This window comes from Carcharodon carcharias, chromosome 22, assembly GCF_017639515.1.
Source record: "Carcharodon carcharias isolate sCarCar2 chromosome 22, sCarCar2.pri, whole genome shotgun sequence".
NCBI lineage: Eukaryota > Metazoa > Chordata > Chondrichthyes > Lamniformes > Lamnidae > Carcharodon > Carcharodon carcharias.
The window spans coordinates 23,046,419-23,074,019 of NC_054488.1; the positions used below are offsets into that span (position 1 = coordinate 23,046,419).

Sequence of the window (27,601 nt, forward strand, 5' to 3'; positions counted from 1 at the left end):
GAACAGGTAGGTAGGACCTTTGTGTTAACACCCCAATCGCCTGCACCTGCAACACTGCAATATTTCGACAGTACTGCAGTAAAGTGTCAGGCTAAATTCTGTGTTCTTATGTGGGGCTTGAGCCCACAGCCTTCTCACAGAGGTGCGAATGCTACCAAATGTGCAAAACTGAAACCTTGCCCGGTTCACCAACCATCCACCATACATCCATTTATTTTGGGCTAAGTTGTTGAGCCTGTGGACACCTGTGAAATGATACCCATCGAACAAGAGCAGCGACTGAAGGGTTAGTTCTTTTGTATGGTCAACTCAATGTTCACTTTAGGATAGTCTTTATTTCAGGGCCTTTAAAACAAAAAATAAAGTTTCCATTTTCTTTTTTCATCCAATTATAAGCACCTTCTGTCAAAGACCAGGCACAATACAATGGGAATGGCTCAATGTTCATCAACGCAAATCTTGGAAGATTTTAATTCCAGTTCATTCAGACACACAGTAGGGGATTCTTCTCAATATATCTTGGTAGAACATTTTAAAAGAAAAATATCTTTACCTGTGGAATGATTCCAAGTTGCACTGGTTTTAACATAGACAACAGACTTCGAACAACAAGCTGTTTAGCTTTAAATATTTGGCAAGATCTTCAACTGTTGAGTCATTTGATGAGAAAAGACGAGTTGAGGAACTTTTGTATCAGTACACAGCAGACTGAACTGATCTGGCATCAGTTTGGCTTCCTGTGCTGTCCTCCAAGGCCAGCCAGTAGCAATCATGAACCGTTTAAAGAATCGGATAGCTGATGCATTTGAATTATAAATAAGCAACTCTTCACTTCTGCAAATGTCTGTCTATATGCAGCAGCAGTAACAGTGAGAGGAGACAGGCACTTGTGGGGCTTGCAGGCTGGTGTGTGGCTGTGTGTCACATTAGCTAGTTGCAGGATTGTTGCAGATGTACAATGTGTTGCTTCAGAGATCTCCAGTGACCTTTCATCATATGTCCTGTTTGAGGAACATGTAAAACTATGATGGTTGGCTTTTGCCCAGACCCATAAAGGGATGGGGACTATTTAAACAAGGTGTTCACCCTACAACTTTAGCAGAAGACCATCTCTGACACTGGTTTGTCTAGTTCCAAACCAGGGAGTCGGCAACAAACGAGTGTGTGAAACTAAGAAATGACCCACCATGGTCCTTGCAAAAGATCTACACCCTCAACATAAAGAACAAGGGTATCTCAAAACCTAACGCTTAAAATGCAAAGGACCACATACAGTGTACAGCAGAAAGTAAATGCTGTTAAGTATATACCATGTGTAGTACGCTAAATTACTATAAGGGGCTAGTTTAAGTCCTTCTTGGGAGAAGAGAGAAAGGAATGAAGGACATATCATGCAACATATATTAAACAGGTCCCCTGACTGAATGTCACTTAATCACCTTGTTAGTTGCATTTAAAAAAATTAAATCATAAAAGGGGAGGTTTACAATAATGCATCCCAAATTCTTGTTGCTCCTGGCCAGCAGCCAGGGTTATGAGAAAGAGAAGCAAAATATCGTAGACACTGCTTTTTTTTGGCCTCCCATTATTGAGGTATGGTGAAGTAGAATTGCTTTTAATTTGACATAGTCCACAAGGAAAAGCAAACTGAAGACAAGTCTTATTTTTACGGTTATGGCCGGGGGGGGTGTGCAAAACATGAGTAATTTTACTTTCTCCAATTTCTGACACAGGTTGAGCCTATCCTTTCATGGGTAGGCTTATGCGAAGCACAGGCCAGTCAGTACTGTAACTGGGAGGAGTGGGTTGAATGGGTTGCAGAACCCAAGCAGAAATAAGTAAGGATCTTGTGAGGCTATAGTTATTGTTCAGTTCAGTCTGCTCTGCACCCCTAGGTTTCTCCATGGTTCTGATTATATTTGAAGTATTAAACTCCGTTCAGAAATGCAAGGGTAGGACATTGACCATTACATTAGACAAATTGTTTTAATCACTTCCAACCGTTCCAAACTTCAGCCACGGAAGCCAAAGAAACCTTTGATGTAACCGGTGAGGCCTTTCCCTTTCTGCTCTACTTTGTCCTCCAAGTCTGGGAATGCCGCATGATTCAGAGCCAGGTCAAAGAACAGAGGCTTACAGGGGATCGGCTGGAATTCTGGTGGGAACTGTACAAGATTGGCATGCTTAGTAACCAGAGAGGGGTCGATGCGGAACACGTCCAAACAATCCCAGAGAGGCTGCAAGAGAAGGAGTCACAAGGGTTACAACCACAGCTCTAACATTAATAGACACAGTTTAACAGTGATTACTGGAGGTACCATCACAATGCATGAACTGGTGAGATCAGCAATTCTAGTTGTTGGATTACATACTGAACTTGAGAAGAATGTCACTTGGGAGTCATCTAGAATCATATAAAACATTCCTTAAAATTTCTCAAATTTTTATCTCGTTTTCTTGAAAGCAGCGAGTCATACTGAGGCACAGTTCCATAGGTGCCCATTAGTGGAAAATAAGCACACAAGTGACTGCTCTTTGTGTATCTACATGACCATGGGGGCAGCTCAATCTTGATCTCATTCTATCCACACACAAGCAGCATCGGGAGTGGATGTTGGCTGCACTTCTTCCTTGTCTTGCTTAGGGACAGTGAAGCCAACTGCAAAGTCACAAATGCCAACTAAGTTGAGATGAACTGATTCAGCACTGACCACTGACTGTGGCTGGCATGGCTTGACATCAGATTTTACCCTCTAAAAGTGTAATAAACTACATTCCAACACAGTGTATAATATCACTGACAAAAGAACCTGGGAGAAGTGAGGAGAAGTTTTTTTATATCGTGAGTTATAATTTGGATTGCAATGCCTTAGAAGGTGGAAGCAGATTCAATATTAACTATTAAAAGGTAATTGAATAAACATTTAAAGGAAAACTTTGCAGGGCAGTGGTGAAAGAATTGGGTGTGGGGGAGTGGGTAGAAGTGGGATTAATCAAATAGTTTTTTTTAAATCAAAGAGCTGGCAATTAGATGTTAAGCCAAATGGCCCCTCTCAGTGCTGCTTGATTCTAATGAGTGTGATTGATGAACAGCAGCAGGAACAACCGGGGGGGTGGGGAGGAGAAGTGGAGAGCACGCTCTCAACAGTTGCAAGACACTTCATTTCTTTGGCTTTGGCATTTTTATCTAAAGGTCTTATCTACTGACAAAGACACAAAACAGTACTCAAAGCCACCTTGAACATTCTCTTCTTTGGTGAAAAATCATTGCTCTGATAAAAGTAGGGAAAATCCCAAGATATTCTATAAGTATATCAATGGGAAGAGGATAACCAGGGAAAGAGTAGGGCCCATAAGGCACCAAGGGGGCAATCTATTGGTGGAGCCAGAGGACATCGCTAGAGTGTTGAATGAATACTTCACGTCCGTATTCACCCAAGAGAATGAGGATGAAAAGGTATCGAACTCGGGGAGAGAGACTGCGAGGTTCTTAAGCAAATTGATATAGGGAGTGACAAAGTATCGGAGGTGTTGGCAGGCTTAAAAGTGGACAAATCTCCAGATCCGGATGATTTGTGTCCCAGACTGCTGAGGGAGGCAAGGGAGGAGATCGCAGGGGCTCTGACCCAAATTTTTAATTCCTCTCTGGTCATGGGGGAGATGCCAGAGGACTGGAGAACAGCTAATGTGGTTCCGCTATTTAAGAAGGGTAGAGATAAGCCAGGGAACTACAGGGCAGTGAGTCTCACGTCAGTGGTAGGGAAACTATTGGAGAAAGTTCTGAAGGAGAGTATCTATTTCCACTTGGAGAGGCAAGGTTTGATCAGGGATAGTCAGCGTGGCTTTGTCAGAGGGAGGTCATGCCTAACAAATTTGATTGAATTTTTTGAGGAGGTGACCAGGTGTGTAGATGAGGGTAGTGCAGTTGATGTAGTTTATATGGATTTCAGCAAAGCCTTTGACAAGGTCCTAGATGGGAGACTTATGAAGAAGGCAAATGCACATGGGATACAGGGTAATTTGATAAGGTGGATTTAAAATTGGCTTAGTTGTAGGAGGCAGAGGGTGATGACAGAAGGATGCTTTAGTGACTGAAAGCCCGTGTCCAGGGATCTGTGCTCGGTCCCCTATTATTTGACATTTATATAAACGACGTAGATGACTATATGGGTGGTAGGATTAGTAATTTTGCGGATGACACAAAGATCGGCCAGATGGTTAACAGTGAGATTGAGTGTCTTGGGCTACAGAAAGATATAGATAGGATGGTCAAATGGGCAGATAAGTGGCAGATGGAATTTAACCCTGAAAAGTGTGAAGTGATACACTTTGGAAGGAGTAATTTGACAAGGAAGTATTCAATGAATGGCATAGCACTAGGAAGCTCTGAGGAATAAAGGGACCTTGGCGTGTGTATCCATAGATCTCTGAAGGGCGGAGGGGGACGTTAGTGGTGGTGAAAAAGGAATATGGGACACTTGCCTTTATCAATCAAGACATAGATTACAAAAGTAGGGAGGTCATGCTGGAGTTGTATAGAACCTTAGTGAGGCCATAGCTGGAGTACTGTGTGCAGTTCTGGTCGCCACATTATAGGAAGGATGTGATTGCACTGGAGGGGGTGCAGAGGAGACTCACCAGGATGTTGCCTGGGATGAAACATTTAAGTTATAAAGAGAGGCTGGATAGACTTGGGTTGCTTTCGTTGGAGCAGAGAAAACTGAGGGGCGACCTGATTAAGATGTACAAGATTATGAGGGGCATGGACAGGGTGGATAGGGAGCAGCTGTTCCCTTAGTTGAAGGGTCACTCACAAGGAAGCATAAGTTCAAGGTGAGGGGCAGGTGGTTTAGGGGGGGATGTGAGGAAAAACTTTTTTACCCAGAGGGTGGTAACAGTCTGGAATGCACTGCCTGGGAGGGTGGTGGAGGTGGGTTGCCTCATATCCTTTAATAAGTACCTGGATGAGCACATGAGCACATTCAAGGCTATGGGCCAAGTGCTGGCTGGTAAATGGGATTAGGTAGGTAGGTCGGGTATTTTGCACATGTCGGTGCAGACTTGATGGGCCGAAGGACCTCTTCTGCACTGTGATTCTATCTGATTATGTAAACATGGATTTTTGCTTCTCTTAGGAACTCCTGTGGTATTCACCATTCCCTGGGCTGAAAGGGCAAGTGGCCTGTCAGGTCTCTGACAATATATGGCTGACTGACTTGTTCAGATTTTTCTCCCCTGAGAAGCATCAGATTTTTGTTACTACCATCCCTTGGACAAGTAAGATTGGCAACTCACTGCAGGTCGAATTATTGGCACACAAACTTCCACTGACAGCTCCCTTGATGGTTTAAGAGGATAAAAGCCAAACCAGATGTGTGTGGAGCTAGCTGAGCTCAGCCACAAGGATGCTCAAATTACATTCAGTACTCAAGTAGTTTGGTGTTATAGATCCCATTTAGCACTATCAAACCTTATTGTGCTGAAGGCCATTCCAACCTTACTGGTGGCTTTCGTATCTCCTGGACTGAATTTAACCTCTTGAGAAAGGGAAAGTCCACATCCCAACATGCAGAAAGTTATTTTACTGAAAACAAATGTGTGCAAAATAAAAACAGCTCACTGAGCTACTCAAAGCTAGAATAATAATAATAATTCAGGCCTATCCTCCATTCAAGACTAACACAAGATTCAGCCCCAAAGGATGGAATGTTTCAAATAACCTCTAAATAAATGTTACGGCACAACACAGAAATTGACTCTTCCATCGTTCAAGTTACTGCTGATATATTTCACTACAAACTCACTTTCTGCTCACTCCCCTCCTTTAACATTCTCTCTTCTTCAAACACCCTTTAAAATATTTATGGAATCTGCTTCAACCATAATTTGTGACAAAATCCCACATGATAGGCACCCACACTCCCAACTCCCCTCTAATTCTTATGATTATCTTAAAATTTGTGCCCTGTTCCCACCAGTGAAAACAATTGCTTTCTCTATAACCCTTCATAATCTTGAAGATCTCAAAGGGGTCACAACAGAAATCCTGAGCAGCTGTCTAAAAATGGCAGCAATGCTTTCCTATGACCATTGCAACTTTATCAGTTTTAAGATGGTGCCATACTCTGCTACTTGCTTGATGTAGTTGACTTTATTGAAATATAGCAATTAGAATCGTAATTTTGCTCATTATTTCTAACAATCTGTTTACATTTGAAGACAAGAAGCAATTTCCTCCAGTGAAAGCTGCCATGTGTGCTGAAAATTGTTTACCTTGCTGTCTTTGACCTGAAGCTGTGACACCATCTCAGAGACATCTTCTGTGTCTGTGGGGTGACAGGGGTGAAAAAAAATAATCGAATACCATTAGGCAGTGACCATATTCTCCAATGTGCAGAAGGAAGTAATAAAATTACCTACCCCTTAAACATGCATTATTACATTGGTGGCACTATTACTCTGTCAGTAGATCAGAGTGATTGCAGCACAGGAAGTGGCCATTCGATCCTCATGTCTATGCTGGCCTTCTGACTTTGAAGCAGCAATTCACTCCTCACCTTTTCCCCCATTGTCCTGCAAATGCTTCCTTTTCAGATAATGATCCAATTCCCTTTTGAAAGCCTCAACCCTGCCTCCTTCACACAGGCTGTGCATTCCTGATCCTAATCACTCGATCTGTGAAAATATTTTTGCCAATTAGCTTAAATCTATGCTCTCTGGTTCTCGATTTTTCCACCAATGGGAACATTTTTTCCTTATCTAGTCTGTCCAGATCCCTCATGATTTTAAATTCCTCTACCAAATTTCCTCTCAACCTTCTATTCTCCAAGGGAAACAGTCCCAACTTCCAATCTTTTTATACAACTGAAGTCCTTCATCCTAGGACCACTTTCATGAATCTTTTCTGCACCCTCTCCAATGCCTTCATATCCTTCCTAAAGTGTGGTGCCCAGAACTGGACACAATACTCCAGTTGAGGCCAAACTAGTGTTTTATACAGGTTCAGCATAACTTCTAAAATAAAAGCAAAGTACTGCAGATGCTGGAGATCGATCTGAAATGAAAACAAATTGCTGGAAAAACTCAGCAGGTCTGGCAGCATCTTTGGAGAGAGGAAAGAGTTAATATCTCGGGTCCAATGTGACTCCGAAGAAGTCATCTTGGGCTTGAAACGTTAATTCTGTTTCTCTCTCCACAGATGCTGCCAGACCTGCAGAGTTTTACCAGCATTGTTTTTATTTCAACATAACTTCCTTGCTTTTGTACTCCATGTCCCTTTTGATAAAGCCCAGGATCCTGTATGCTTTATTAACTGTGTCCTGCCACCTTCAATGACTTATGCACAGATACACCTAGGTCCCTCTACTCCTGTGCCCCCTTTAGTGTTGTACCTTTTGTCCCATATTGTCTCTCTGCATTCTTCCTACCAAAATGAATCACTTCACACTTCTCTGTATTACGTTTCTTCTGCCACTTGTCCACCCATTCCACCAATCTACGTCCTTTTGAAGTTCTATACCATCCTCACTATTCACAATAGTTCCAAGTTTTGTATCTCAAATTTTTAAATTGTGCCCTGTACTCCAAGATCTATGTCATTAATATATATCTCAGGAACAGCAGGGGTTCTAACACTGATCCCTGGGGAACTCCATTACAAACCTTTCTCCAGTCTGAAAAACAACTGTTCACTATTACTATTTGTTTCCTGTCACTCAATTAATTTTTTATCCATGTTGCTCCTATCCCTTTTATTCCATGAGCTCTAAGTTTGCTCACAAGTGCTCGCCCTAAAATATGTAGGGGGTAGTTAGCCAGCCGTGCCATTTTAGATACAGATGGCCTTCTGTTGCTAAGCAGCCATTATCCATCGATATATAGAAAGAAAATAATGTCATTCTTTCTTCCCCTCAAACAGACATCAAATTAACTCCTCCATTAAATAGAGGAGCAACCCCATTACTCTTGCCTGTACAAAGCAAAGAACTCCATTACTTTCTCCAATATATACAGCACAAATAATCCCAATACACACTTCATTGCATACAGGCTCAAAAACCTACTCTTATATAGCACCATTAAAGTAGCAAGATACCTCAATGTTTCACAGGGGCAATTAATAACCAACATTTGACACTGAGCCACATAAGGGGATATTAGGACAGGTAATCAAAAGCTTTATCAAAGAATTTTTAGGAATGTGTTAAAGGAGGAAAGAGGGGCAGAGAAGTAAAGAGATTCAGGGTGGGAATTCCAGGGCTTGTGGCCTAGGCACTGAAGGCATGGCCACCAATGCTAAGTGAAGAAAACTGTGGATGTGCAAGAGGCTAGAACTGGGGGAATGAGATCCCAGATGACTTTTGGACTAGAAGAGGTTACAGAGATAGGGAGGTGTTTAAAAACAATGAGAATCTTTATATTGAGGTGCTGTTGGACTGCAGTCAATGTAGATCAGTAAGCATGGGTGATGGATGAACAGAACTTGATGAGAATTGTAATAGGAGTAGCCGTGTTTTGGATGAACTCAAGTTTATGGAGGGGACAAGGTGAAATAATTGGAATACCCGATTCTAGAGGCAACAAAAGCATAAATGAGCGGTTTCACCAACAGATGAATTGAGGTGGGGGTTAAGTCCATGATGTTATGGAGGTGGAAACAAGGTGGAAATCTGGATGACGGAGCTCAGGGTCAAAAAGGATGCTACAATTGCAAACTGTCTGTTGCTGGCTAGGGACAGAGATGGTATTGATGGCTGGAGATAGGATTGAGCTGGAACCAAAGACAATGGTTTTGGTCTTCCTAGTATTTAATTGGAGGAAATTTCTACCTATTCAGTACTGAATAGCACACAATTTAGAGACAGTGGAAGGGTTCAAGAGGTAGAGGAGTAGAATATCTTTCTTCCCCAACATGGACGGTTCCATTTTTAGCAAAAGTTTCACACACATTGAGGCAGCCATCATACTGTATGACCAAATGTCTACTCAGCCAGGTTAGTGCACTCACCTAGAATAGCTGCTGCCTGTACAGAGTACTTCTCAGCATTGACTCGGGCAGCTAGTTCCTTTACATCAGGGAGGTCCTGCACAGAAGCAGCAGTGTTACTCCAATGTTTCTGTATCAATGGTCAGAGTTAAATCTGGGGCTTTTATAGAATCTTTTCTTAACTGTTTCACAGCAGTTCCAGTAAGCACCACTTATATACTGTGATGCAAACAATATACTTATAAATAGTTGCATGACCAGAGGGTTAACAATTGCCCTTACTCGTACTGGATTAGACAGTATGTACTGTATCACTCGATTCAGAGGCAGATATTAAATTTAAGAATTATAATATTTTTGTACAACTACATTGAGACATGAAGCACAGAAAAATCAGCCAAGTACAATCAAAATTTGATGAATATTCTGAAATGACTTCATAAAAAAACCTTAGGGATGATATTAAAAAAGCTAATTTGAAGGGCAAAGTTCTGGTTCCTGACTAGGTCAGAGCTGCTTTACTCAAGCAGCAGGTTCAGAAAAGTGCACCAAATGTCCAACCCAACACTAGAGGTTGTTGAGTTGCCTCTGACCAAATGACCAGTATTCATGTATGGGCCTTGAGAGTGAACTTCAGTAGCCTATTCAATCATGGGAGACATCATAGCAGGTCCTGTTCCTATCTGCAAACATCCACACAGTCCATAAAAGGTCACTGATAGCCATCAGGAATGAAAAACCAGCCAATTTATCTGTCCCTTCCCGGTCTAGGGCTCCTTGGCAGATAGAAACTGCCCCAAACTGCTGTGTGCCATCAGAAGTCAGTTAACTCAGTATGCAGCAGGGATTGAACTCCAGTCACCCTAGTCTGCATGGACATGCTACACACCGAGGCATCTGGTGAGCACACTTTGCACTTCCAGGGAATTTCTTTGGAATTTTTAAAAAAAAAAATTACTCTTTCACAGAGTGTGGGTGTCACAGGCTCAGCCAGCATTTTTTGCTCATCCCTAATTGTCCTTGGGAAGGTGGTAGTGAGCCACCACTGCCTTGAACCACTGTAGTTCATGTGGTGTATACGTATAGTGCTGTTAAGAAGGGAATTCCATGATTTTGACCCAGCGACAGTGAAGAAATGATCATATAGTTCTAAGTCAGATGTGGTTTGGGGGGGAACTTGCAGTTGGTGGTATTTCCATGTACCTATTGCCTTTGTCCTAGGTGGTAGAGGTCACAGGTTTGGAAAGTGCTGTCCAAGTAGCCTTGGTGAGTTGCTGCACTGCATCTTGTAGATGGTACACACTGTGCTTTGGCAGTGGAGGGAGTGAATGATAAAGGTGGTGGATGGGGTGCCAATCAAGTGGGATGCTTTGTTCTGGGTGGTGTCGAACTTTTTGAATGTTGTTGGAGCATGTACTCAAGTTCTTGACTTGTACCTCACAGATGATGGACAGGCATTGGGCAGTCAGGTGAGTTACTTGCTGCAAAATTCCCAGCCTCTGACCTGCTCTTGTAGCCACAGTATTTATATGGCTGGTCCAGTTCAGTTTCTGGTCACTGGTAACCCCCAGGATGTTGATAGCGGGGGATTCAGCAATGGTAATGCCACTGAAAGTCAAAGGGAGGTGGTTAAGTTCTCTCTTACTGGAGATGGTCTTTAACTGGCACTTGTGTGGCGCGAATGTTACTTGCCACTTTTCAGCCCAAGCCTGAATGCTGTCCAGGTTCTTGCTGCATATGGACACAGACTGTTTCAGTTTCTGAGGAGTCACAAATAGTGGACACTGTGCAATCATCAGCAAACATCCCCACTTCTGATGGAGGGAAGGTCATTGATGAAGCAGCAGAAGATGGTTGGGCCTAGGACACTACCCTGAAGAGCTCTTGCATTGATGTCCTGTTGGTCTCCCAACAACCACAACCATCTTCCTTTGTGCTAGGTATGACTCCTACCATTGAAGAGTTTTCCCCATTCTCATTGACTCCAGCTTTGTTCAGGTTGTATTACTGAATAAGATGTCTGTGTAGAGCTTCCTCCACTGCTTCTCACTATAGATCTAACAAGCACCATGCAACACAAGAAAAAGAGGGAATTCTCAAAATTTAGAAACCATTAAGCAAAAGGTTTTGCTTAGAATGGATGTTAGACAGCAGGGGAGCAAGAAGGGATTATTCAGTTGAAGGAGGGTGTAAAGTAATAAATGGTTAAACCAATTAAGGACGATGCTAGATGGACAAAGCTTAGGAGAAATACAGTGACAAATGGCTAAGAAAATCCTTAGGATTCACTAAAGTGAATTCACAGCCAGTTACTTTTGAAGTATAGTCATTATTGTTTTTGTAGGGAAACACAGCATTGATGTGTGTCTAATGTCCCAGAAAGATAAACTAAAGAGGATCGAAGGAATGGGGTAATAGATAAGTAGCCTTTTCTCAAATATGACATCCTGCATGTAAGTTGAATCTGTATTTGAAAACTCATATGATCCGGTAAACAAAATGGAGGGCCAGGGAAAATATCAGCAGAGAGCGCTGCTGGTGTTTTGTTTAACTAGCTGATCACTCAAGAGATGTATTTAGATGCGTTGTAACACCCATTGTAGAGCACCATATAATGGAATTAGTTGCTGTCCTTTTGCCATTGTTTATAATCTGGAAACACTCAAATAACAAAATGTGGCATCAAAAATGCTGTACCTGTAAATTATTTGTAAATTTCGTGGTCCGTGTCTGTGCTTCGGAGGTATATTTAAGGACCCGCTCATACAGAACCAGGGCTTCACTCCACTTTTTTACAAGTACATAGGACTGAGCAATGAAAAAGCACCTAGAAAAGAGAGGACACTAAGACCAATGCAGATACAACCCCTTTCCCAAAACCACAAAACACCGTACAGCTCCGAAGTACTACAGTAAGCAAACAGATAGGGACAAACCACAGATTCAATGGCTTCTGATGATCTCAAATGGCTTCAGTTCCTGATATACCTGTATCTGGTAGCCACTTCAGTGAAAAGATGAACTTGACTTTATATAGCACCATGTCATGCCTCTTGAAGAACTACAATGAATTACTTTGAAGTGCAGTGACTTATGTAGGCAAACGGGTCAGCCAATGTGCACAAGCGTCAATGTGCACAGGATCCCACAGGCAGCAATCAGATTATTGACCAGTTAATAAGCAGTTTTGGCAATATTGTGTTGAGATATGAACATTGGCTAGGTCATGAGAACTCCCCTGCCTTTTTGCAAAACAGTACCACAGGATTTGTTAGGTTCTGCCATGGTTTACTTCTTCATTTAAAAGATGGCACAACCAACAATGCAACACTCCCACAGTACTACAGTAGAGTATCAGGCTGGGCTAGGTGCCAAGTCCTGGACTAGAACCCTCAACCTTCAGACTTACACTACCAGCTGAGCCAAGCAGATACCAGAAGGCTCTGGCTTCAGGATTCCTACTATGGCAGTGCAAGCTGGCTGGACAGGCCAGAATTTCAGGTGAGACCTACTTCCACTGGCTATTTTTTTTCCTTCTCTTTCCATATTCTGCTGGAATTGGGGCAGTCATCATCCTCTCAGAAAACTTACAAAAAACCTATATCCTAAAGGCAACTTTAAAATCCTAAACAAAAACAAAAATACCTGGAAAAACTCAGCAGGTCTGACAGCATTTGCGGAGAGGAGCACAGTTAACATTGAGTCCTTATGACTCTTCCTAACTTTATTTTGAATTTATCAAGGTCTTTGGGCCACCCTCCCTCGCACCAATCAGGGTGCCACTGGGAAATTCCTGGCTCTTTGTGAGACAGTTTTGTGGGGAATGCTGAAAATGGTGCAGGTGTTCACTCCCTGCACAGATGTGACCCCCACCCCGAGATTTGGGGTAAAGTTAGAGCAGGCTGACATATCGAAGCCCCACCCAACTCTATTGTACTTAAGTGGCAGAGCAGAACCTCAGGAAATTCAGCGCCATATCCATCTTTATTTGGTATTTACCTGGGGTGTTTATTCTCCGGATGGGGTTTCCAAGTAAGAATATAGCATTCGCATCTGTTTGTTTAATTTGAATCCATCTTGCACCATGATATATTTGTAAACATAATCTTTAAAGATTTTACTCCAATTAATTTGAATATGGGCTCATTACATCTCAATGCATAGACAAGTCTAAAAAGAGTTAACACTTGGCACACAAGACCTGGGTACATTTTACAGCCTGGTCTATAATGGATTCAATTACCTCACCAAAAAATGAGGTATGCAGGGACATTCACTGACCATGGAACATGGAAGAGGGAATAGGGCGGTGGGGGAACCTGACTGAAAAAGAAATGAGGGAGAGCTAACCAAGCATTAAAGAGACTTTGTAATGGAGAAGACGTTGAGCTGTGTTTCTGTGGACAGTCCATTCAACTTGGAACTGCTGTGTATTGCCCAGCTTCAAAGAAATATAACACTGGAGATCTGGTGCTCTCTACCTCAACTGTGAGGGTGACCATTGACTTTCTAAGTGACAATTACCCATCGGATTTTAATCAGCAGTATTTATTTCATCCTGTACTGGCTATTCCGTTGTATATTGTGTTCAAAACCCGAAATATAAATAGAAAATGCTGGAAATACAATTAATATTCCGAGTAGGGACTTCAATCAAAATTTCACCATCTAAAAAGTTAACTTATCACTTGGTTATTGTGCACACTTAGAATATTCTATTAGTAAGTGAATTAGAAGGCCTCTGCACTCCAAAGTCAGTGCGACAGAAATAGGGTCTTCCGGTTTTGAGTTTCACCTCTCTGCATTGCATTTCTTAATTTAGAAGCACATGCTCATTTAAGATTCCACTCTTAAAATAGAAAGCTTGGAATTTAGCTGCCACTCCTGCCTCTGCGTGAAATGCAGCCAAGCCAATGTGGTTTATTACTAGTGTTCATGGGTAAACAAATCGCCAAGCACACTCAAATGTTAGAAACAATTAACATCCTTTACTGAGTTACTGTGCAACAATATAATCTAATTAGGAGTCGGAGGCAAGCTGGTACTTGGGCAAGACTTACAACAAATAAGCAATGCAGACTACAGAGATAGAGAAGGGTGAGGCCATGAAGGGATTTTAATCAGCAAACAAGTGCACAACACAAATTAATTATTTCTTCAGAAAACTGCAGTGAGTGGAAGGTATTTACATACAAACTCTGTGTACAATCAATCCCAATGACTTCTGAAGTGATTGACAGGGACTTCTAGCTGGGAACAGTGGTCTCACTAAATGCAGCTAATTAGAATAGCACTAGCATAGGGGTTATTTGACGGACACTGCAGGCAGCTACCGCCATGCTTCTGTGCATGTTATGGAACTGAATGTTTATTATTTTCAGTAAAGTGTGTCTGTCTCAAAAGTCAACTGCTAAAAGGGTTTTATCAGTTTAAGGATTAGAAACTTTGATTTACAAGTTAGTTATGGTTCTGACCTGGCTGCAACAAACTGAGGTGAGTTCAGCTCCATAGGTAGGAAGACCTATCTAATCCTAAGAATTTAATTGAAAGGATGTTGACTTTCTTGCCCAGAAAATTGTTTATCGTTTGCTTAACAATCTGCAAGGAAAGCCAAGGAACTCAGTCGACTGACTGCACCAATTCATTAAAGATGTGAATGCATCCATGTGAAGCATTATTAGGAACGACTTCAACAATTTGCTGTTAGGGCCATTCCTGCATAGCTTCGTTTTTCAGTTTAGTCTGCCATCTGATATAACTTGATATGTCATTTTCTGAAATGATAGGGGTGTTTAGGGAAAATCCCAAAGGCAAGGAGGGAAATACTGGTTATCCAATATTATCCACTATGTTGTCAAAGAAACTTTGTAAACAAGGCCTTGGCAGGATTTTCTAGCCCTGCCATGGTGGGACCCTTTAGCCCAAGAACGCTGCGGGCCAGCCAAAAGTCCGCTGGCTTTCGGGGGAATTGGAAGACCTCGGCGGCAGGCAGGGTTGAAAAATCCCGGCCCTTGTGTCAGCTCACAGGACACACAGGTTTAGTTTTGGAGCTGTTTTTTTGTAGTGAGTGCAAATATTTGAAGAAGCCTGTAAAGAAAAAACAGTATAAGCAAATTCCACTGCAGTGTTACATTTGGCCCAGTTATCCATACATACAGTACCCCGTACAGTTAGGTATGATTACAAACAGCCACAAAGGACATTTTTCAGCTGATAATGTGTGAGCCATTTAGGAAAGTTGCCAGTGTTATTTTGAAGATACCAGATTGTGGATTAGGATGTGACAAACCAGTCTGTATGCCAATGCACACCACCAACCTGCAACTGGCTCAATTGACAATCAGTTCAAATACTTATCCTTCTTGATTTGCTCCCCCTACTTTCCTGAAGGTGTAGGCTGACTCATCCTAGGGCACAGTTCCACAAAAGGCAGCCTTCATCTGATAGCTTGCCCAAGTTTTGGAAAATATATACAATTTGAGAGGATGGTACCAGGCTGGACACCAAAACATCTCATTGCCTTGGCTCTCAGGTGATGAATGACTACATGAATGATTGAAGGCGGACAGGAATAGTCATTGTCATCAGCTGAGCAAGAGGAAGCATAGCAACAGTTGTTTAAATGGAGGAATCGGAGAATTAACTCATCCTCCTCTATACCTACCTGTAGGCCTTGTAAACCAATGTCTTCAGCTCCACCTCTGCCTGGAAGTTTTTATCATCCTCCAATCCTGACAGTTGGGGTAACTCCGACAGATTCTGTTTATTAACACAATATCCAGTGTTAGAAACACTCAGATACAACATTCATGCCTTACTCTGTTTCCCACACCTCAGGTAGTCAGAACCCTCTAGCCCAAGAGTGTTGAGCACAGTTCTAAGTGCAAGTGTTGGCATCAGGGATACTGCTATTCTTCATTTCCAAGACCAACACTCCATCTAATTTTTTTTGGAAGTGTGCAGGTGATTTGTTTAGAGCGTGCCCTTTACAATTTTTTTGCACATCCTCACACACTCAATAAATTTAACGGGGCCAACTTGTGATTGACCTGCAAGGAACTTTCAGATTGCTGAGAGGCTGTGCAGCTGAAAATACATTGCCCAAGATCAACATTTGGAGCAGGGCAAGACAACCTCTCCCAAAACCCAGACGTGTGGGCTCTTGCCTTCCAGTGCTTACTGCACTGTGGATGCAATTCCTATTCCCAACTGTGTACTAGATCTATGAAGCTGCATTTAAAACACTAGCTAGCAGGCAAAAGCAAATATTTTGAAGTGCTCATGGCCAGTGCTAGCAACCTGGATTTGGTACTGCCAGTTTGCACCCTTCTAAAAGCAGGCACCGCCAGCTGATCTCCTTTAGTTACCTACAGACAAAAAATAAATGGTCTCATTTGCTCAGTCTGAATTTTCCTCCCCTACTCTCCAGGTCTCTTCCTTAGTGCTATCTCTTCTGTATGCTTCCCATTCTCTAGGGCTCTCACAGTTTACTTTGTCTTTCACTCTCGCCATTTCCTCTCAACTCCAACTAAAGCTGTGGAGCAAATATGAACCTCTCTTCTTGGGCACAAGTGTAATCCTTACATTCCCTTTGGGAAAGTCCAGACACCACAGAAACATTTCCAAACATAGACCCAGAGATGCTCCCCATTATTATGCTGGTCAGAATGTCTGGATCCCAGCCATATATGGGTTAATCTGTTTTCAAATCTTTTCTGGGTCAGTTGGGTGGCAGATTGCAAGAGGATAATGAACAGTTGTTGCTCACCCCAGTATCTTTGTTGCTGAACTAGGAGGCAGTACTGGGCAAGGCTCACATGAAGAATGGCTACTGGAGGGCAAAAGGCATTTCTCCAGATGAAGTTCCTGTCACTGTTGACCTGTATCCAGAACTACAGCTCTAGGTTTTAATCCCAGCTCTGGGGGAATTGGCACAACATACACAGGCAGGGGAAAGAATGGTGAATGGAGATCAGATGTAAGAGGCAGCAGGGACAGTGGGGGCACAATAGTGTTAGAGGCCTTAGCTGTCAGGGCAGGCAAGGGTTATAACTGTGATGTACTTTACCCAAAGCCACACTTACTACATTTAGAACATGTGGAGAAAATAAGAGAGCTCTGTGGTCTTGTCAACTGAGGTGAACTATTTCCCCCATTCAGTCGTGAAGCATGGCATGGTTGCTTCTATTAGTCCAGCATATGATCATGTGACTTACAATGCTGCTATGGTACATGGGTCAGCAGAATGTTATATTTGACCCACAGTCACCCACATTAAATAGAGTGGAGTGTGGAGGTTCTGCTAAAACAACCAGATGTTGTATCTTTGGTATAAATTATATAGAATTCAGAATGTCCAAACAAGGTCGTTCAGCCCAGCCAGTCCATGTTACCTGTTCTCCACAAGCAGATGCCCTAATCTCATGCCCACCCTGATTGCATATCCGTTATAGCAGAAGATTTCTCACCAAGCTATTTCAGTGCAGATTGTAGCAGCTCAGCTTTAAAGCAATAACCAACTACAGAGGAAAGCCTATATACTGGGAACAGTGTAATTCTACAAGAAAACAAACCACAGTCACAGATCTCTTTGCAATCAAGTCCCTTACCTGCAGGATAATGTCATACAGTCGGATCAGGTCTTGCGGCCGCAGCACGCGTTTCCCCTCGTCTTGCGTAGGCTCACTCAATTGCTTTTGCAAAGCTTCAGCCATGGCAACGTTGCGTTTTATCGCCGTAGAAAGCTTAATGTATGTAAGGTAACTGTGTGGGTGCAAGCAATAATGAGTATATGATGTTCTATGGCCTAACAAAGCCTCTTTCAAACTTTTAGTAAAGAATAACGTTAAAAGCATTCAATAGGATTTATACAAGAAAATATTTGCTCAGGTGGGACAATTGGAACTTTAAAGGTAAATATATTAGAATTTCACTGGGTAAAGACAAAGGTGGGTAAATAGAATTAAGATACCGATCAGCCACAATCTAATTGAATGACAGAGGCTCAAGGGTCTCCTTTTCTTATGTTCTTACAGATTATTACCTATTAAATCCCAACTCATTGTAAAATTGGCCCTCCAGCCTGTACTTCATCTTGCAACCACTTACTGTTGCATTGGATGGCCATTTATTCTTTCTGGGTTACCAGAGAAAACCCAGCTGCAGGATTCAGCCCACAAACACCAATGTATATCTTGCAGCAAGTTTTATTTTGGGGTTGGTTGCTTAAGATGCACCAGCATTACACTTATTTCCTTCATCAGCTGCTGCCATTTTGAAGATCTCTTTATATTATTCCCCTCACTTGACTCACCAGACCTTCAATAAAGGTGCCGACACAGGAGACCCAGACTGTTTCACCTGGTGCATACCCATTAAGAGAGGTGACCTTACACAGGAAGATATGATAGTAAATGATACGGAAAGGGGTAGTTTTTAATTAAAACAGTGAATGCCACAAGAGGACACAGGTTCAAACTAATAAAAAGGAAACGTTAGAACTGAAGTTCTTCACACAAGGGAATTAACCTTGGGAATGAAGTTTTAGGCAGAGTACTGCATGGAAAAGTCCCGAAATGATTTGAAAAGCAACAGATGCACCAGTGGGCTTGATGAATTAAGTTGGATTGAATGGGCTTCCCCATCTGCAAGTAACTTGAGACCTTGCTAGGCTGCGTTTTGAGAAATGCCTTTTGCCCTCTAGTAGCCATTCTTCATGTGAGCCTAAATAGGTGCTGACAAGCTACTGAACTGCCAGCAGACTCACAGACAAGCCAAGCTGATCCTTCTTTCAAACACACACAAGCCTTACCGAGCTTTTCCCACCCCATGGGTACAATCAGCCAATTTGGTATGAAAGGTCCTAGTCTGTGTAGCACAGCTGTTCACTGCTTGAGCCAGATAAGCCTTTGGGGAAGTTTCTCTTTGCATGAAGAGAAGGACACATACCTGTGGAGATATTGCAGAGTGGACACTTTTCCCAAGTCAGGCTCCAGAGATCGCTCCCGCTGCTTCTGTGCCTAAACAATCAGAAAATAAACAGTCAGCAATGTTATGACTGGCTTTGTTAATGCCCTCCTACATACCTAGTAAACCATTCTCTTGAATGTCCCTTACTGTCCACACCCCACTCAGGCTACCCATGCACAACCTTCCCGTATCTCTATAGAGCTGCCGGTTTTCACTTTATTTACCCATCACTAAAATACCCAAAAATTCAACACTGCTACATCTAATTTGGCACCCAACCTACCCATCCAATCCCAGATAGATATTGAATTCTTGCTAGACATGGTTTTACAGATACTCTTCACCCTCCAGTATCCTCTCCAACTGACCATTGTTCAAATAAAAATATAGTGGGCTATTCTACTGCAGCATGCATCAACCTTCTGGTGTCAACTAATGTCCATACAAATGTATTGAGATTATGAGCAGGACTTCCACTGATTAGTCTTTCCCTGATCGACAGATGTTAAGGACAATTGTAGCACTCGTAAGATGACCAGACCAAGCCTGACAACTCAAAATGCCTGCAAGTTAATGGGAAAGTAATTTGCTTTTTGAACACTGACCCATGAGCCCTGTGTGGCACAAATCCACATGACCCACAAACTTCAGAAACTCCTGTCCTAGTTTAAGGTTCAAATCTCAGCCCAGATGAGCACTTACTATGTGAGCCAATACTCCAACTCTATAGCATTAATTTTGTATACAGCCTCGGTCAGATCCCTTCTGGAGTACTGTGTTTAGTTTCATCTCAGGAAGGAAGCTTTGAAGTGGGTGCAGCACGGATCCACCAGAACAATACCTCAGCTCAGAGGGTTAAGTTATGAGGATGAGTTGCTTAAACTTGGCTTCCCTTGATCGAAGTATTTATGATGATTCAAGAATTTAAGAGGATAGATACAGAGAAACTATTTCCTCTGTTGAGGAAATCAAGAAAAAAGAGACAATGTTAAATTAGAGTTAGCAGCAAAGTTTCAGAGGCACAATCAGGAAGCTCTTTTTCACACAAAGTGGGGCTAGGAATGTGAACTCTCCTCTCCAGAGGGCTGAGTGTGCTGGGGGTAAATGGGAGCTTTCAAGGCAGAGGTTGATAGATTTTTGTTAGCTAAGGGTATAAAGGGATATGGAGCATAGATGCAAAAAGGAGCTGAAGTACAGACCAGCCATGATCTAGTTGAATAGCAGAGCAGACTCGAGGGGCTGAATGACCTAATGTTATACACAGCTAAAAGCTATGCAAATCCATTGTTTTGTATCAGTGACAGGAGAATCTCATCAGCTTCTTTTACTATTTCATATTATAATTTTCAGTTTCACTCTTGAGCTTACCGGATCAACTCTCAGCTCTTCACGGACAGCCTGGATGGCATCACGGCACTCACTCAACAGACTCTCATACAGTCGCTCCTTGGCCTCGTCAGTTGTAGTCTGCAACACAAACCACTGAACAGTCAGAATACAAACTTGGGCCACCTGCAGGGAATTCTATAAGAAATCACACAAATGGAATTTATTTCATACTTGGTTGGATCCTGCATTTTTGTAACTCCTTATATTCAAAAGGCTCCCCTAGATGCATAACAGATTTAAAACTCTCACTCAATTGAACAGCACTTTAATCTCACCACCCAATGTTATGCATGGACCTACATTCGGGGCAAAGTCATAAGACCAGCCAGCATCAGTAGAAATGAGTCAAAGACAGGAGAAGATGATAGAAAGTTTAAGTTTTAAAGGCACCAGCATATGGAATTAGTCCCAGTGTGTCAGACAGAAATGTAGAGCAGATATGGGAGACTGAGCGTTGCTTGGCAGAGCCTATTAGGGCAGATCATGGTTAATGCACCTCTCAGCACTCAAGACTGATTTCAGACACGGCTTCACTTTATTCTAGAATGCTCAGCACAGAAACTGGCCGTTCAACCCATCAAGTTTGGGTCAAAGTCTTTTTTTTCTCTCCACAGATTCTGTTCGACCTGCTGAGTTTTTCCAGTATTTTCTGTTTTTGTTTCAGATTTCCAGCATCCGCAGTATTTTGCTTTTATGTTATTGCGCCAAAGTCTTTCTCTATGAATCACCTCAGCTGATCCCACTCACTCCACTTCATATTCTACTTTCTCAAGGAACCATCAAACTCACTTTTAGAAGAATTAATGGACTTTGGTTCAGCAACAGTGTGTGGCAGAGACTTTCATATTCTAACCTCCCCTTCATTTGTTTTAGCCCAATATCATCTCAATGACTCGTGAAGACAACCCATCACAATTTAGATCATTTTCTTGCAAGATTCTGGCCCCAGAGAATCACAAGATACCAGCCCAACTATAAGATTAGGTTCAGACAAAAGCACTTCAGTTCAACTCATCTCATCCTCCCAAAATTCCAACTCGTCCAGTGTCCCCTTACAGCATTTATCCGTCTCTTCACTGTGTCAGCCTCCTGGCCTCATCCAACTTCTGTGACAGCATATTCCCCATTGTGGTCACACTCCCCTTCAAAGAGATATTCTCAGTGATAAGTTTTAAATCTTTCCTTTTTTTTTCACCTAAATGAACTCTCAGGGTGTGGAAGTTACTGGTTAGGTTGGCATTTAATGCCCATCCCAAGCAAAAGGCAGTGGACTGGGCAGGGTGGGGAGGTGGGGTCTCGTCTACAGTTGCTGCAGTGCACGTGAAGATGCTGCCACAGTGTTGTTAGGGAGGATTTTGGCTTTGTTGCGTACAACCATCAACATCCGTGATGGCTCAGCAGCCTGAATTTGGGGATACACAACAAATGGAATGCAATAATCCAACATAGTGCTCAGTCTTAAACATCAAGAACATATGTCAGGTGTCAGCCACTGCTCAGTGTTAGCACTCTGGCCCCAGTCAGAAGGCTGAGGGTCAAGTCCCATTCCAGGGATCGGAATACAAAATCCAAGCAGTCTCTTTAGTAGAGTACTGAGGGGGTGCTGCATTATTGGGGGTGTTTTTCAGATAAGACATTAAACTGAGTCTGTTGAAGTGTCACGAGGACTCGAAACGTCAACTCTTTTCTTCTCCGCCGATGCTGCTAGACCTGCTGAGTTTTTCCAGGTAATTCTGTTTTTGTTTTGGATTTCCAGCATCCGCAGTTTTTTTGTTTTTAAACTGAGGCTCTGTCTACCCTCTCAAGTGGACACACAAGATCACATGGCACTATTTCAAAGAACAGCAGGGGTGTCCTGGCCAATACTTATTCTTCAACCAACAATAAAAACAGATAAACCGGTAATTTATTGTATTGCTGTTTTTGGGTCCTTTGCAGTGTACAAATTGGCTGCCATATTTTCCTACATTACAACAATGACCACACTTCAAAAGGAATTCATTGGCTGTAAAGTTCTTTAGGACATCCGAAGGTGTTGAAAGGCACTATATAAACACAAGTCTTTCTTCATCGGCTCAGCTGCCTCCTCGCCCTTTTCCTCCCGCACTCATCATTCTGCAGCTTCATATCTACCTTATTATTGTTCACTTCAGCTCAATATTCCAAATGGCCCGCTTCCTGTGACAGCCCCTATGGATCAAATACCCAACTGCCCAATTATCCCAACTTTGTCCAACACTTAGTGCCTGTAACAAAATTGCTATCTCATCAGGGCCTTTACAGCTTACTCAAGACTCTACTACCCAATACTATCCTGCAGAACAGAGTCTCACCCCCACCCTCCCAGTCCTGCCAAGTTTCACAGGCTTCCCACTGTCAAAGCTCTGATTTCAAAGGCCTTACCTCATCAACTCTTATCTCTGCATCCTACTTCAGCCAATGCATGCCCTATACTCTTCCATTTCTGGTTTTCTCTGCATTCCTCCTTTGTTCCAATTATTTCAGCCCCACGCTCTAACTCTCTCCCTAAACCACTCACTTACCTCCTTCAAAAAGCTTCCAGTCACCTAGCTCTTTACTCTTGACTTTGAGTCATCCCTAACACATCTCTCACCATTGCTGATGTTGTTACTTTCATTTGTGAAGTACTTTGTCATGCTTTTAATACATTAAAAAGTGCAAATCATTGACCACGTATCCCATATTGTTAATGGCCCCACAGCAAATTCTCAATTTTTTTCAATCTGCATCTAACAAACCAAATTAACAACAGAGACAAAATCTCGAGTTTTAAGCACATGACTATTAGAATCGTAGAATGAAGTCACTGAGCATGGTCAGGGATTCCAAAGCCCATGGAATCATACAATCCTCCAGTTCTTCAATTACAGATCATTGCCAGCACTGAACACCAAGAAAAGTGCTACATATTACACATGAAAACTATAATACTTGCACCATTGTTATAAAGACAGACACTGATTGTTAGGTGCAAGGAAAATTGAATAATGTAAAGGCTATTGCACTGCGGGATTGTTGGCTGCACAGTTCAGTGGGTATGTAAGCAACCAAGCGCCCAACTCAAAAAAGGCGCGTTGGGTTTGTAACTGAATGCTGAGTAGCCTGTTGTACTGGTTAAGAATTTGTCTGAAGGGTGTTAGCTATTGCAGCTCAACTTAGGATCAAATCAGTAAGAGGTGCATACCACCACCACCCTCAAAACCTGTACAGTAAATACTGATCAACATTACAAAGAATGGCAGATTATCCTAGAAGACATGGGCTTGCCTCATGAAGAAAACTAGCTAATTTTGCAATCAGCATTCCTGATGGATACATTTTGGGAATCAATGGAAACCAGGATGGGCTCAAGTACTAGATAAGGGAAAATTTAGAAGCAATTGATTAATAAGAGGAAGATAAGCTTGAAATGTGTTTAGGCCCAACTTCTATACAGGTAAGACTTAGGGGTTAACCTGGAGAAGAAAATAATGAAGCAACCAGAGAAATATGAGCCAATGGGAGAAACTACAGGGTTTTACAAGCAAGACTGGTCACACCTGATTAACTCATTGGGTTTCCTTAATGCTTTACGACCGAGATGGGAGGAGTGCACTCTCTCTCGTTCCACTACTCCATGAGTCAAAACATATATTTAGCTATACTGCCAAATATGTGCTTTACTATGAATCTCAGAATGACCACTCAATGCCCAGGTTTCTTCAATAAACGACAAAATTACTAATTTATTATAAAGCCAGACTTGTCAAGTAGAAGGCAAAGCTTTTTTTTTAAACATACAGTATGAAATATGAAAGTATAACAACTCTAAATACACACACACTCTAAAACAAAAAAATGAGGAATTCTGGCAAAAAGTTAAAAGCCAATGGTTCAAGGGATAGGCGATGGAGTCCTTGAAATGGTGTCCAGGTTATATGGTTGGTCTCAGTACTGGTCTGTGAAAAAATCAATGACTCTTGTACTACTTTTCAGGCAGACAGCAACCAGAGTCCTTGCATTAATTGTTTAAGGAACAGTGTCTTTAACACACAAATACTTCCGGAATGTTTAGTCCTTGAAGATGAAGCATTTTCTGTGATCAAAGCGTTTATGACAAATGAAATAATAGACCTGACAGACGAGGGGAACTCAAGGCATTGAAAAAGAAATTTGATTATTATCTGAAAAGGAACAGTGTGCAGGGTCAAAGGGAGAAGGCAAGGGGAGGGCACTAGGTGCATCGCTCATTTGGAGAGCTGGTGCTAAAACAACAGGCCAAATGGCCTTCTTCTGTGCTCTAACAATTCTGTGATTCAGTGGGAACTTGGTGGATGCCATAAAATTTGGTTTTATTAAATTGATTGGCACTGTACCAAACAGTGGATAGATTGGATGACAGTGCTAAGAGTGATGGTGGTGGGATGGGAGGGAAAGGAAGAAGGAAAGGTCTTCTGGGATCAGAAATCAGCTGAAACTCAGGAAAATAAGTTAAGCTGTACATAGATACAAGCAAAAAACTGCAGTTGCTGGAAATCCAAAACAACAAAATACCTGGAAAAACTCAGCAAGTCTGACAGCATCTGCGGAGAGGAATATAGTTAACGTTTCGAGTCCGAATGACTCTTCATCAGAACTAAGGAAAAATAGGAAAGAGGTGAAATATAAGCTGGGTGGGTGGGGAAGGTAGAGCTGGATAGAGGGCCAGTGATAGGTGGAGATTGCCAAAAGATTCATAGACAAAAGGACAAAGAGATACTAATGGTGATGATACTAGCTAAGAAAAATGTTAATGGGGACATTAAGGGTAGAAAGCAGGACGAGCAAGGGACAGATAGCCCTAGTGGGGGTGGGGTGGGGGGAAGGGATTGAAATAGGCTAAAAGGTAGAGATAAAACAATGGATGGAAATACATTAAAAAATAATGGAAATAGGTGGGAAAAGAAAAATATATATAAATTATTGGAAAAGGGGATCGGAAAGGGGGTGGGGATGGAGGAGAGCATTCATGATCTAAAGTTGTTGAACTCAATATTCAGCCCAGAAGGCTATAAGGTGCCTAGTCGGAAGATGAGGTGCTGTTACGCCAGTTTGCGTTGAGCTTCACTAGAACGTTGCAGCAGGCCAAGGACGGACATGCGGGCATGAGAACAGGGTGGTGTGTTGAAATGGCAAGCGACAGGGAGGTCTGGGTCATGCTTGCGGACAGACCGAAAGTGTTCCGTAAAGCGGTCACCCAGTCTGCGTTTGGTCTCTCCAATGTAGAGGAAACAGCATTGGGAGCAGCAAATGCAGTATACTAAACTGAGGGAAGTGCAAGTGAAATGCTGCTTCACTTGAGGAGGGGGCAAGTTAAGGGGCAGGTGTTGCACCTTCTGCGGTTCCAAGGGAAGGTGCCGTGGGAGGGGGCTGAGGTGTAGGGGGTGATGGAGGAGTGGACTAGGGTGTCCCGGAGGGAACAATCCCTGCGGAATGCCACCGGGGGGGGGTTAAGGGAAGATGTGTTTGGTGGTGGCATCAAGCTGGAGTTGGCGGAAATGGCAGAGGATGATCCTTTGAATGCGGAGGCTGGTGGGGTGATAAGTGAGGACAAGGGGGACCCTATCATGTTTCTGGGAGGGATAGGAAGGTGTGAGGGCGGATGCGCAGGAGATGGGCTGGTCACGGTTGAGGGACCTGTCAAGCTGTACATAGAGCAGCATCAACAAGAAAGTAGGGAGGTGCAGTCTTTCAGGGATCAGTGAGGGCATTTGAAAACAGAATCAAAGCTGTTTGCTCAAATTGCCGGGGATATTACCCAGTGTGTAAGGCCTAACGTTTATCCCTCAACCAACACGTCCAAAATAAAGCCCCACAAACTAACTGGCTATTTCTCATACTTCTGTTCGTGGGATTCTGCTGTGCAAAATAAAAATAGTTGCCACATTTGTGTATGAAACAAATGACTGCAATTTAAACCAGTGCATCGCTTTGGGACAATGAGGATGTAAATCTAAAGATGTGAAAAGCACCATAATAAATGCAAATTCTTTCTAACAGTCACTGCACAACATTAACTTTCTACTTTGATAACTACTTTACTGGAGATTTGACAAATCCCTCAGCAGATGAATGCTACACAAGTGAAATATGCAGGGAATCTGAAATAAAAACAAAAACCGCTGGAAATACTCAATGACAGGCAGCATCCGTAGAGAGAGAAACACAGAGGTAGCGTTTCAGGTTGATGACCTTTCATCTGAAGAGTGCAGCAGTGCATGCCAGGAGCAGTACCAGGCATACCTAAAAATGAAGTGTCAAACTGGTGAAGTTATAATACAGGACTACTTGCATGCCAAACTGCATAAGCAGCAAGTGATAGACAAGGCTAAGCGATCCCACAACCAACGGATCAGATCTAAGCTCTGCAGTCCTGCAACATCCAGTCGTGAATGGTGGTGGACAATTAAACAACTCACTGGAGGAGGAAGCTTCACAAATATCCCTATCCTCAATGATGGAGGAGCCCGGCACATCAGTGCAAAAGATAAGGCTGAAGCATTTGCTACAACCTTCAGCCAGAAGTGCTGAGTGGATGATCCATCTCAGCCTCCTCCGAAGGTCCCCAGCATCATAGATGCCAGTATTCAGCCAATTCAATTCACTCCATGTGATATCAAGAAACGGCTAAAGGAACTGGCTACAGCAAAGGCTCTGGGCCCTGATAATATTCCAGCAAAAGTATTGAAGACTTGTGCTCCAAAACTTGCCACACTTCTAGCCAAGCTGTTCCAATACAGCTACAACACTGGCATCTACCTGGATATGTAGAAAATTGCCCGGGCATGTCCTGTACACAAAAAGTAAGACAAACCAACCTGGCCAATTACCGCCCCATTAGTCTACTCTTGATCACCAGTAAAGTAATGGAAGGGGTCATCAACAGTGCAATCAAGCGACACTTGCTTAGCAATAACCTGCTCACTGACGCCCAGTTTGGGTTCTGCCAGGGTCATTGAGCTCCTGACCTCATTACAGCCTTGATTCAAACATGGACAAAACAGCTGAACCTGCGAGGTGAAGGGAGAGAAACTGCCCTTGACATCAAGGCCGCATTTGACAGAGTGTGGCATCAAGGAGTCCTAGCAAAACTGGAGTCAATGGGAATCGGGGGAAACTCTCCACTGGTTGGAGTCATACCTAACATGAAGGAAGATGGTTGTAGTTGTTGGAGGTCAGTCATGTCAGTCCCAGGACATCGCTGCAGGAGTTCCAAAG

The 27,601-nt window shown here is 42.7% G+C and overlaps 1 protein-coding gene across 3 annotated transcripts in view; it reads right to left on the reverse strand.

Moving 5' to 3' along the window:
• Positions 1 to 315: 315 nt before the first annotated feature.
• Positions 316 to 27,601, reverse strand: part of srp68 (signal recognition particle 68) — a 53,758-nt gene continuing 26,472 nt past the window's right edge. For all 3 annotated transcript variants that reach the window (XM_041216885.1, XM_041216887.1, XM_041216888.1), the window contains 8 exons: positions 20,324 to 20,422; positions 18,935 to 19,005; positions 17,596 to 17,749; positions 15,651 to 15,745; positions 11,684 to 11,813; positions 9,008 to 9,083; positions 6,274 to 6,326; positions 316 to 2,237 (listed from right to left, as the gene is read on the reverse strand). In XM_041216885.1, coding sequence (XP_041072819.1) covers positions 2,013 to 2,237; positions 6,274 to 6,326; positions 9,008 to 9,083; positions 11,684 to 11,813; positions 15,651 to 15,745; positions 17,596 to 17,749; positions 18,935 to 19,005; positions 20,324 to 20,422 — 903 coding nt within the window. In that variant the 3' untranslated portion in view covers positions 316 to 2,012. The remainder of the gene's footprint in view (positions 2,238 to 6,273; positions 6,327 to 9,007; positions 9,084 to 11,683; positions 11,814 to 15,650; positions 15,746 to 17,595; positions 17,750 to 18,934; positions 19,006 to 20,323; positions 20,423 to 27,601) is intronic.